General features: G+C 42.6%; 1 protein-coding gene across 3 annotated transcripts in view; it reads left to right on the top strand.

The window, feature by feature from the left end:
• The window catches only part of TBX15 (T-box transcription factor 15), a 99,267-nt gene that overhangs the window by 82,686 nt on the left and 4,056 nt on the right, over positions 1-12,525 (top strand). For 2 of the 3 annotated variants that reach the window (XM_035314520.1, XM_035314528.1), the window contains exon 7: positions 2,350-2,447. In XM_035314520.1, coding sequence (XP_035170411.1) covers positions 2,350-2,447 — 98 coding nt within the window. Of the gene's footprint in view, positions 1-2,349; positions 2,448-3,211; positions 5,280-12,525 lie in introns of those variants that run through there. The other variant, XM_035314535.1, reaches the window with a different exon arrangement.

Raw genomic sequence — 12,525 nt, forward strand, 5'->3', positions numbered from 1 at the left:
CCATGTATGTGGCACAGGGGCTGTTTTAGACCTGCTACCCTGGAGGTCCAGGAGTAGGAGATGGGTCCCAGGTGGCATCCCTCTCTTCCCTGGCGTCCTGTGCAGGAATAGAAAGAGTGGAGTCTGATCCCTGAAAGCAGTATATTATTTCTCATTTGTTCTTTTATCTCTTCTTTTATTATCTCCTGGCTATTATTTTTTTTTTTTCCTTTTCTTTTAGAAATATGGTTCTCTTCTGAGAACTGTATTGATACAAGGGAAAGCTGTAGACTGAGTGCTAAAAATTTTAAATTTGAGCTGTGAATGATGCAGGCTTCAAGAAGAGGCAGGGGCAATAGCTTATTTTTTCCCTAAGCCACAGCCCATGAGGGGCTTTTTTTCTAATGGGAAGGGAGCAAAATCATACACTAGAATTATTTAGGCTGAAAAAGACCTTCAAGATAATTAAGTCCAACCGTTAACCTGGCCAAGAAGTTTAATGGTGTTTGTATCTATTATTTGAACCTATACCCAAAAGAGAAAGGTGTATTTATATCTCCATCTAGATGAGAGCAGAGCTAGAAGTCAGCTGCTGGTGCAGTGCTAGGCTATGTGCACAGGGATTCATGGTTGAACCAGACAGTGCAAACACTGGCTTTAGTGAGCTGGCGTCTCTGCTCCCCTGCACCACCCCTGTGGCAGATGCAGAGCAGCTGGATTTGCAGGGCTGGAGCTTTCAACTTGCATTTCAGGACAGATTACTCATTTTTAACTATAAAGGCAGATTTTTTCAGCAGTCGATCTTGCTAGGTTGACTTGCTCAGGGCATTTTATGTTCCGGGGTTATATGGTAACAGAAAATCCTCCCTCGGCATTTGGGCTGGGGTTTGTTTCAAATGGATGCAGATTGGTACCCATCTCTTCGTGGCTGTGCATGTCGAGATGCAGCCGGAGCCTGCACATGTGCAGCTTCCTTACTTGGGGAGCAGAGGAAATCCTGGGGGTGGTACTGGTAGTCTGAGAGCTGCTTCTGCACACAGAGCCCAGCTTAGCAGACAGGCTCACGCTCTGCACTGCCTTGTTGTCTCCAAGCTCCATGAGCTGGCAGAGGCCACTGTATTAACCAAATAGTTTTGTTGTAATGTGCTCAGTGCTAGTGTGAGACTGCTATGCAGAGATGTCTTCTGTTTCTACTTCTAACAGCTTAGCAGCTAATAAACACCATGCAGCAACCTCACTTCTAAACCTCCTCTTAAAATACAGAGTTTGGTTTGCCAACTCCAATGTATTTAAAGCATCTGAGCTTCCGGGGAGACTTTGGAAAGTTAACTGAGTGAGTAGAGGCACGTGCAGAAAGACATTTTCAGAAGCAAAAGGCAGCTCCAGTATCAGCTCAACATCTGATAAGAGGCTCTGGGGATGTTAGAGACTTTTGCATTGAAAGAGGATATGTTCTCGCATTTGACAAAGCATCTCTAGTTGTGCTAAGCCCATGCAAGGGCTATAACCTCCTACGGGAAAAGATGCAGGGAAAGGTAAGGAACGGGAAACAGAGCAAAATTCAGTGTCTGCAGAGAAGAACCTTTCCTGGGAAGAAGAGACAATGTGTTGTCTCATAAAGAACATGGGGATCTTCTGGTAATGCACCTACGTCCTCAATGAGCCTGTGGAGTTAGACACTTACAGCAGAGCTAACGTTTTGCAATGAAAACAAAACCAAACCTGAGACCCTGGAGCTTTAAGAGGAAAACTTGTTCTCACTTGATTTTTGGCTTTTTCTCTTTGGTACCTTACCTACAGTGAGCTAAAGACCCAAAGCAGAGATGCCATCAAGCTTTTTATAGAAAGCCTCTTACTTCATTTCTAGTCAAAATCCAAAACCAACAAGACTCCCTTTTGGATGACTTCCAATAGCACTTCAGAACAGTGTCCAGAAGTGGGACGTGACAGGGAAAGTCCATTCATGAAAATACTCTCGGATTCTGTAGGCTGAATCCCCGATCTCCCACATTTGCATGTATGACAGCTTCCGTCTGTAAAGTGTGGAAGGCAGTTCTGTGATAAAGCGTGCCTTCAGGAGCTGGCTGTCAGCTGCAAAGCAGAATGAAAATTTAGGATCCTTTTAAAAAAGAAAAAGGCACTGAAAGACTGTTAGGAGCTTTTGAAATCTTAGACTGGGGAAATGTTGTTTTACTCTAGCAGCCAGCACCCGTGTGGGAAGGCTTGCTTGTGAAATTCACAGATGCCACAGTGGCCTTTTGGTGGCCATTGGCAGCCTGTCAAGCAAGAAGAGAGCCCTCCTTCTCTGGTGCCAATATCCTTGCCAGCTGATTGATGTTGTTCTCTCCTTACTTTATTTCCATTCCACAGGACGGGGCTGGAGGCCATCATGGAGACCTACGCCTTCTGGAGGCCCCCTGTGCGCACCCTCACCTTTGAAGATTTCACTACCATGCAGAAGCAGCAAGGTGAGCATACAAAGGGCATGCAAAGAACTGCACAAAGAGCTGCAGAAAGAGCAGAGGAAGAGGGTGCAAGAGCGGTGAGCTGGGGTGAGGGGTCACACACCTCGCTGAGCTCTTGATGGCTGTGAAAGGACACAGAGCAGAGAGGATGGATGTCAGCTAGGAAATGCAGGACAAGCTGTACATTGTAAGGTGTGATGCAGCTGCATCACCTCCCTGGTGTCTTCAGAGCTCAAACATGGAGCAGGAAGGAGCACAGTGTGAACCAGTCCGCATGTATGGCATCAGTTGAGATAAGCACAAAGAGAGCAGAGAGAGACAGAGGCAATGTTCCAGCATGTCAGGCATGTTGTTCAGCATTTACAATTAGAGTTTGCCATTTGAGTGGGAACCCAAGGGGAAGGAGTGTATGTCCTCTGGAAGCTTCAGGAGACCAGAAATGTGCCCTGTACACATCCCCCCAGGATCACACTGGCCTCGCTTTCAGAATCCTTTCTGGAAAGACTGTTAGTATGAGGCTAGGAAGAATTATTGGGTAGGCCAAGTATTTTCCAGTTGTTCGTACTGTGTCTTTTCATAGCTTCTGCCCTTTGTATCTCTCATTTCTTAAACATGGCTTTCATCTCTAGTTTCAGGCTGCAATACCATTTTTATTTTGTGCTGATAGGATTTACCCATTGACTTCATTGCACTTCTTTCTAGTTCAAAACACGGTCATCACTGTGAGCAGAGTATTGGTGCAGCATTTTTTTTTTTCTTTCCCCCAGTATAAATGCAACAAAAGAAACAAACTCGAAGTGTCTTTAGATGTGACACCTGTGAGGTTAAAGAGTCAAAAATAAATGGGTGCCATGTGGAGCAGAGCACATTCTGCAGCTTCTTCAGCTTCAGGTGGACATCAAACTAAAGCTTCCCTCCAGACCTTGCATCCAACTGGAGATGACGTGGTGTAATCCAGAGAGAGGCTGGGGGCTGCGCACTGGGCAGGCAGGATCAGAAGATTCAGCACAGCATGGGGCAGGAGATATTTTGCAGAAACTCAGGGGAATGTGTGGAGAGGAGCACTTGTGGTGGGGTGTGCGGTCAGAGATGGGTTAAAGAAGGGATTCAGAAAGGTTTTCATCACCCACCTAAATAGAAACATAACAGCCTCTCCTCCTGATCACCCTTGCTGAAGCAGCCTTCCTCCTCTGGCAGCTGGCCAGCCTGTCTCACCTCCTATTCGGGCTTGCACAGCTCCCCTCCCCTCCCTTTGGTTATCAGATAACATCCTAGTGGCAAGTCCAGCTCTTGCTTACGTGTTAAGGTAATATTAGGAAAGGAAAATATTTAATATATTTTTAGCTTGTTTTAATATAGTTTGGCAGCTGAAAAACCAGGAAGCAAGCCAGTACCCTGTGACCAACCAGAGCAGTGCAGACCACCACCACTGCACTACAGTCCACTAAGAACAGGGCAGCCCCTAACTAAAGTTGTGTCTACAGGTTGGTCTCAAAACTTAATAACTTACTACAAAACAGTACTCTTGAGCTTTGCGTTTAGCCAAGCAAAAGAACCTTAGGATAATGCATCAGAAATACTCCCTGCATCCCCTGCTCCCCTCTCCAGTGGCTGCCGTGCCATGCTGACCCTTGGTCTCAGCAATCAGTGCAAAGCCAAGGTACAAACACACCCTGTTTTAATACCTGACTGCTGGGACAGCCACCAAAGGCCAGCACAAATACATGAAGCCTAGATGTGTCTGTCCACTGCAACTCAAGAGGAGTGCATGCTTACTGCAGTGAGTCAAGACGAGAGCAGTAAAAATGGCCATGTGCCTAGGAAGAAACATTACCAATGAGGAGCAAGTCATGGTTGTTTGGGCTGGAGAGGGGGTGGGGGAGGACATCATAGCACTGAAATAAAATGCTGCCTGTGGTAGATAGAAGAAGTAACACGCTCCAGTTACATGAAGTCTAGTGGAGTTCTGGAACAGATTCCCTGCAGGTACTCTGGAGTTTGGCCCTGATTTTCTACGGAGAGTCCCCCTTACTGTGGTAGGAAAAGTGATGCTTTCTGAGGCAGAAGCTTGGGACTTCAGAAGAATAAATATGGTGACTTTGCTGCTTTCCAGATGGATTTTTACATGCTGAGGATTGCTATGGATTTTTATCTTTCCCCCTTTCATATTTTTTTTCATGAAATAAAAAGTGATATCTGCCTTTTCTAAAACAGTTTTGTCAAATAAATCTGATTTATTTGCTTATCTGACTTGCCTGTTAGAAATAATGGTGTGAAGGATTTTTAGAAAATATTTAACTTAATGCCACATGTGCCAGCTTGAAAAAGTTAGCATTAGTGTATTTGAAGAAATGAGTGGCAGGCTGATCTCAAAGCTGATGAATAAATGTGAAAGCTGATGATAAACATGAAAACACCATCCAATGAGGACAGTCCCAGTGCTTCTCTGCAAAGACTGTTTCCTGGATTAACTGGTCCAGAGACAAATAAAACTGCATTTGCTAAAAAGTGCAAATCTCATAAAGACTGCAAAGTCAACAGTAATAAGGACAGCGGTATGAAAAGCAATAGGGATAGCTTGGTAACCTGCACATATTCAAACAAAACGGCTTTATGTTCAGCCAGATACAATATCAAGTGTCTAGGAACAAAATGTAGGGTGTACATATCTACTGAGTGTGCTGGAAAGCATGGGCACTGACAAGGACTCGGAGGTCATGGTGGATAAGCCACTGCACAGGCAAAGGGACAATGTATGTAACATTGTGATAAAAAGGGACTTGCAATCTTTGGTGTAGAAGGAAAAAAAATAAAAAGTGGGAAGCAGTTGGGAGACAATTTCCTGGCTGGGAACTAATGTCATAATATGGTCTTCTACCATCTGAATTTTTAAAGGATGGAAAGAAATTAATTCAGTGGAAAGAAAGGTAGAATAATGTGTTGGCTGGAGAATATGACTGAGAATGAAAGCTCACTTTGCATAGTTAATCAAAAAAATCAAGAGCTAAACCCTCATGGCCTATATTATCTTGCTGAGTAAAGAATTTGTGTTAGCTGTGTGTCACTCATCCCTGATAGATTCCTGTAAATGAGGTTTCCATGTTTTTATAGCACAACTTTGGGAAACACTTCATTCAGGTGACTCTGATTTTTCTACTATAATTGAATATTCATCCCTTTTTATGGAATGTAATGAGATAAGCAGAATACAAGTTCTTTCCCATCCACCTTCTTAATATAATTAATTGTTTTATAGGTTTTTATGTCCCTCTTCCGTGCTTCTCACAGTGAATAGAGCCAGTCATTTCATTTCTCTTCTATTGGGAGGTTTTCCAGGTCCTTAATCGTTTCTTTAAAAACAAGTCTGCACAGAATATTCCAGATGCAGCCACATGATACAATTATCTAAAGGTACTATAATTTTTTCCACATTACCCTTTCTCTTGTTAAACATGCATCCTAGTGTTTTGCTCATTCATTTGGCCTGAGCTATATGTTGAGCAAGGGCCACAGCGACACAGAGAATTGATACTCAGAGCACTGTATGCAGCTGTTTCGTACAAGGATTAAATAACTTTCTAATTTACACAATGATAGGTTTCAGCTGCCACACAAGCTGGAAAGCCTGATACTACAACCAGTAACACAGATGTCCGGTGTGGCAGGCACTAGTGGTCCACAAACTTTATTTCCATTTCTCACTGGTAGCCAAGTGCATCAGCAAGCCTCTGCAGGTCTGTGGTCATCACAGTCAGTGTTGCTCTACCAAACAGAACATGTCATTTCTGTCAGTGAACCCTCCTGATCTGAGCACCAAACCTCTCTTTTGGAGCAAGCAATGCAGAAGTCATCACAGGTTTACTAGAACAAGCACCATGTTTGACACAATCAAAGCAGAGCTATAGCCAGTCTATATAAAAGTCCCCCCAAACAAAACCCTACAGATGATCAGAAAATAGCAGTTTAGGAGAGGCTGACCTTCTGGAGAATGATGTCACCCGCTCTGTAGTCTACTACTTATTACTAGGGAAAAAGGGGGCTTGGGATTATTGAATACACATGGCAATGAGATGTAGGGAAAGCCAAGAATCTATTAAAGTCTTTAATTGGAATATATTTTCAAAATTTAGATTGAACCTCATCCAGATTCTCATTATTAAAAATATGTGGCCCAGTTTCTTGATTTTAACAGGGAACATTAAAAAAAAAAAAAAAAAAGAGAGAGAGAGAGAGAGTGGGAGAAAAGAAAATAGGAGTTCCAGTAACTCTGGGTTGTGTCAGTTTCCAAGAGTGAAAAGAGCCATTGCTGGCTCCTATATGATATACAGTTTCCCACAGGATGTTGAGATGAGCAGATCACTATCAGTGACTATAAGTTTTGCCAGGACATAGAGACTAGATAGACACTGTGACAATACCAGAATAGTGATCAGTATCCAATCCTTCCTATGAAAACTGATGACTTGGGCAAAAAGTAATATTAAAAATACTGGTGAGAAGAATTGCATCCTAAGTAGGACTTCAGGACAAGTATGAGAGTCACATGGTGTGGTATATTGGCAGGTTAACAGAACATAAAAATCAACTTCTCCATTAAAATACTGTTTTGATACATGTACACCAAATCCATGACAGACAAACATCTTAGCTCCAACTACTGAACTCTCAAAGCAGCTTTTATTTCAAGTGGGGTTTCCTCACTTGCCTTTGCTGATGCCCCTCTACTCTTTGCTTTCAGTACATTCAATCTGTTCTTCATCAAGTTGAGCGTCTCCATTGATCTTATCTTGGAGATCTCAGGTAGGTAGGCCACCCATTAGGCAGTCTGAAAAATCATTAATGGTTGTTGAGTTTAGCATCTAAAGCTTGAAATATGTCTAATAGGGCAGAGCAGAGGCAAAGAGGGGTGTGCTCCTCTTTCATAGGAGAGCTCTTGATGTCTCTGGTAGGATACTGCAGCACGTGTACAAACTGACATTTGAGCACAGCTCCTACTGTCTTCCTCTGAGAGAGAACATTGTAATGCTGCAGTCTCATGCCAACAAGGATATGCACAAAAGGCTCCCTCTCCTCCATGTGGAAGAGGTTCCATTCACCTATTTGCTTCTGGAAAGGAACAGTATTTTCTTGTAGCAGTGGTCAGTTCAGACAGATCTTAAGGCTGCATGATGTATTAGCTGATGGGAGACAGATAATCTGAGCCGAGGTGTTACTGCTTTTCCAGCTTCTCTGTCTATAAACATTACCCTGTTTCTGCAGGCATCACCACTGTCTTGCCAACATTTTTCTGTACTGCTTGTTACTCATTTCTCCTTTGGTATATTGTTCTTGTTTGGCGTAGTGTTCAGAGAGCTGCCCTGATTGCACCCATCTGCAAACAATACCATGAATGCACAAACATGTGTTGGTGAAAAGTGGAGGTAAGCCTGAGCCCTCCAGAACTTGACATCAGAGGCACTTCAAGGCAGAAAGATCTTTTTGGCTTTGTCTGGGACCCCCAGATCCCCAAAATAGTGTCTCCCAAGAGAGTGGAACTGCTGATGTCAAAGGAAGCTGAAGAACCCATGAATACATCTGCTTGGCCACTTGCCTCCTGACTGCAGCCATCAGTTCTTTCAGCAGTGCCACCAAGACAATCTGGATGCTGCTTCCTTTTTGAAATCGATTGTGAATGGTCTAGGCTATTGGCAGGGGTCAGATGTATGGGTTTGGTCTCAATTATCTTCTTGATTCTTTTGACCTTGAAGAGGAGATTGAAAACAGCAGTTGTTGCCAGAGTTGTTGGGATGGAGTGCTGGTTTTTGCTGCATATTTCACATGGCTAGTAGATTGCCTCATTTAAACAAAGCAACAGGGAACAAATGGTTCCAGCTCCATCTTGGTAGAAATGCAGACAGTTTTTCTTTAGGGAAAGGGTGTTTCTGGTGGTCCAAGATCTCATTTTTCACAGTGAAAATAAATTAAAATACGTTCCCAGCTGTGACATGAGTGTCTGTGAGTCAAAGACCATGCTACTCCATGATGACCTGAAAGGAGCCTGAAGCAATCTCTTATTCCAGAGAAGTGTTTACCCTGAAGCCTAATTACTGGTGCCTAAATCTCTGTTATTCCATGAATGTTGATCAGATTTCACATGAAACTAAGGAGGGCAAAGGTAATTTGAAGGTTTGCACCATTTCCTCATAGTGGCATGTTATTTTGTTAAAAGTAGAATACGATATGTGCTTTGAGCTTGACACAATGCCATGGCATTTTTTTCTCTATTCAGAAATTTTGATCCACTATGCTTCCAGGGTTTTATTTTTTATTTTTTTTAACCTTTTTTTTTCTTTTTTTTTTTTTTTTAATTGTCTAATGTGCTTCCAAGGCCTATGTTGCATCAAAGTGGACTCCACCAAAAATGGAGGAAGAGGTTCTTAATTCAGTTTACTTTTGTTACCACCAGAGGAATCACCATGATGCCAGTTAATCTCAGCTGCAAAGTTGCAGCATATTCTGCAAAGTTATTTGCTACTGTTGTGATTTGCTGAAAGGTGTGTGTCATAAGGGGTCCTTTTTGTCATCCTTTTTAATTCAATGACATTTTCTGGGGTAGCTTCCATTCTGTGACTCACATATCAATGACTGTGCTCAGGTGATAGTTGTACATGTGAGAGAAAGTACTTATTTATCACTGGTGAACAATTTTCTCTGCTAAACTGGGGGGCTCATCATTCTCCAGTCCTGATTTGTCTGTATCTGAAGAAGAGAAACAGGAAATATTTCTGAAGGAACTGATGTTCAGTTCACAAAATTGGTGTGTATGCTGCTCTTAAGCTGTCTATGCACAAGACAAAGTCACATCCAACAAGTTCTCTGAGACTGTGTGGAGCTGGTCCCACAAACTATATTTATATGAGAAACCATTGTGCTAAAGTTAGCCCGTGGGGACTTGGAAGGGGATGTTGTCTCTCTTGGGAAAACTCTCTTGGTGCTCTGAATATAGATGTGAATTGAAAACAGAAATCCTGAATTGTAACTTTTCATAGTGTTTGTCCATATTAGAAAAAAAAAATAAAAAAATGTTGGTTTTCACCATTAGATATTGAAAGGATTTTTATCTTGGAGAATTTCTGAGTCAAGTCTTATCTCTTACTTGCTGACTGGTCAGTTTGTATTGCAGAATCCATAACAGCTAAAGAGAAGTAAAATATAATTCTCAGTTGTTCTAGATTTACCATTAATTCCAGTGATTCCCATAATTTGAGGCAAATTTATTAAAAAATCCTTCTCTATGATTTACTGAACTTAAAGTTTCCTTTCATTCCTGACTTTTGTCCCATATAATACATATTTTCCCCTTTAATTCTATTGCTGTAACCATTCTTTCTGTGAGTTATATCTCAAAGAAGTACAAAGCAGTCTTTATGTTTCCCCTACCAACACAAAAATTTAACATGCAATTGCTTTTGAGTCTCATTTGAGCCTCTTAAAGATTTTACCAGCAGTTTCATAATTTGATAATTGGCCAAAGGCTCTAAAGAGAAAAAAGGCAGCTACACTGTGAAGACTGAAATGGCTCTCCTTCCCCTGGAAGAGGGAAGTTTTCATTCCTTGATACTGGGAATGAATGAAATAAGACTACAGCATGTCATGTACCAGGTGGCCCTGCCATTCCTCAGTGAGAGACCTAGAAGGAGACATCAAAGTTGTTAGTTTTCCAAAGTGGTGACAGGGGAACTCACAAAGGGTAGTGGTGGCATAAGAAGGAGGACCTTTCAGTGCTCCTGAAGGTTTTAGATTGGAGTTCAGGAAAGACAGGAATGGGAGGAAGATCTCAGAGTGTCAGTTATGCTTGCAAGACAAAAGTTGTCAGGAAACATGGCAGCAGGAGTGACACCTGATTTGGTGATATTTAGACACCTGGAGATGTAAGCAGGCATCAGCCAGGACTGAGGCATGTGCTGCATGAAACAGGACTAAATCCAGGCTAGTGCTAGGCCTGGATCTTAAAGGACATGAGATCAGTTGATTTATAGTAGCTACCTCTGGCCTCATAATCTATCAATCTGTCAGATCACCTGGCAATCTGCACAATCTCTCCTTTATAACAATCTTCGATTTCCATCTTTGGACAAATAACTTCATTTTTATTCTTCTTTCAAAGGTACAGAAACTTGGAAGATGGAAAGTAAGATTTGTAAGCTATACTTAAGAGTGCACGCACACGAGTACACAGAATGGGAAAGGAATTTTACTTCTTTGTTCAAATTTGTTTTCCTGCATGCATACAACATTAATTTACTGCTGTGTCCAAGAGTAGAACATTGTGAAAACCCATGAAGAGTTGGGTTCTCCTATGCTTTAAAAAAAAAACTCTTAATGCATATGTACATGTCCAGACATTTCAGGAGTAACTTAGGGTACATCTACATGGGCAGGCTCCCCTGTCTGTGCTCCATGCTGGCCAGACACATGCCAGCTCCCAGCCAGCTCCATTTGGAAAGCTGGAGAGCTGTATTAGCATGGCTCTGTGCCCAAGTGAATATAAGCTGCCTCTCAGGAGGGCTTATTAGCTCAAGCAAAGTGCCAGGAGAACTGCAGGCTAAATGAATGACTAGTATCTACAACCCCTATCCTGCACCATCAGGTGCTCAGGCACATGCTTATCACATGGTGAAGATACCAGCAGGTCAAATGTGTGTCAGAGAAGGGGCTGTGGTTCCTCTAGGGCAGCACTGATGGCTCCCAACTGTCTGGCCTTCAGGCTATGCTGTGCTCGCATCTGGGATGAAGAAGATGGTGGGTTTGAGACTGTGTGCCAAACACTGTCCTGCTGGGCTGAGTACAGCCTCCAGACTTTAAGCTGGCTGTGCTGAACCTGCCACCCACATCTGTAGATCTGCTAGGCTAAAGTAGCTCATATGTGGAAGCATGCTGAGCTGTTTAAGAAACATTTGCACTCAAAGAGAGAATCACTTTGTACATGAAAATGTAAAATCATAAAGACAAAGCATTTTGGGGTTCCCACCCTTGTTAGAAAGTTATGGTACAGGCTCTGAGAACCCTCAGCCACACCTGTCCTTACAGAGTCAGGGAATACTGAATTATGTCTGTCTGAGCCCAACCATACCAACAGCTGGAGACAGCCAATACAGTCAGATAATGGCAATGATCGAGTTGGAGTAGGGGACCTAGAGGCTAACTCAGCTGAGATGACCAGCAGCCAGGTGTTGCATAGCTCACTGCGAGTGGTGCTAAAAGGAAAGCTCTTTACCCAATGTTTAGATTTAAGAGCTGTTCATAGAAGGCAGGCTAAACTGATTGGGTTCACTTGTTCTTCTAACTGTCTGGGCATATGTGCAGTTACCTGCAATCAGCTGAAGGGCAGTAATTTCTCAGATTACTCTAAAGTTCTTCTGTGCAGATGTCTGATGAGACTCTGCTGTTGTACAGGGCACGGCCTTGATATAGCTTCAGCTTGTGCTTGCTCACCTCCTGTGCACTAAGTAAGGACTTCATGGACTGAGAGTCCCTGAAGGGAGGAAGCTCTGCAGATGATGATAGCAACTGATGTCTGGAAATATTAGCAAAGAAAGTACACTGTGGTAGAGTCCAAAGTTTGGTTTTTGTGCACCTTTCAGATGAAGGAGGTTGGGATAAGTTGTGGGTCAATTGACTAGTGTGGTGTCCTTCATATGAGAAATCCCAGATAATTTTCCATGAGCAATTGCTTCAGACTCCCTTGGCATTGATTCTCACCCTTTTACCTCCCTCTTGCCAGAACTAAAATAGATTTCATAATGAAACTGCTTATGTAGGGGCACACATTCCCTTCTGCCGACCCTGTTGCAGTTTTGACCACCCGTAACAGAGAGACAGGGAAAAAGGCTGAAGGAATTATTCTCTTAACCTACCACAACAAAATTAATCAGAGATTATCTGCCAGAGACTTTAAATTAACCAGGGAGTTGTACCTTTTATAATCAATACACAATTAGAAACACACAAAACATCTTTGAACTCTGGAGCTATAATGCACTAGCAGGTTTGAGCATTTCAGCATTGTCAAGAAGAGAATATAGAGAATTCATGATGATAT

This window comes from Oxyura jamaicensis, chromosome 1 (genome assembly GCF_011077185.1).
Source record: "Oxyura jamaicensis isolate SHBP4307 breed ruddy duck chromosome 1, BPBGC_Ojam_1.0, whole genome shotgun sequence".
In the NCBI taxonomy this organism is placed as follows: domain Eukaryota; kingdom Metazoa; phylum Chordata; class Aves; order Anseriformes; family Anatidae; genus Oxyura; species Oxyura jamaicensis.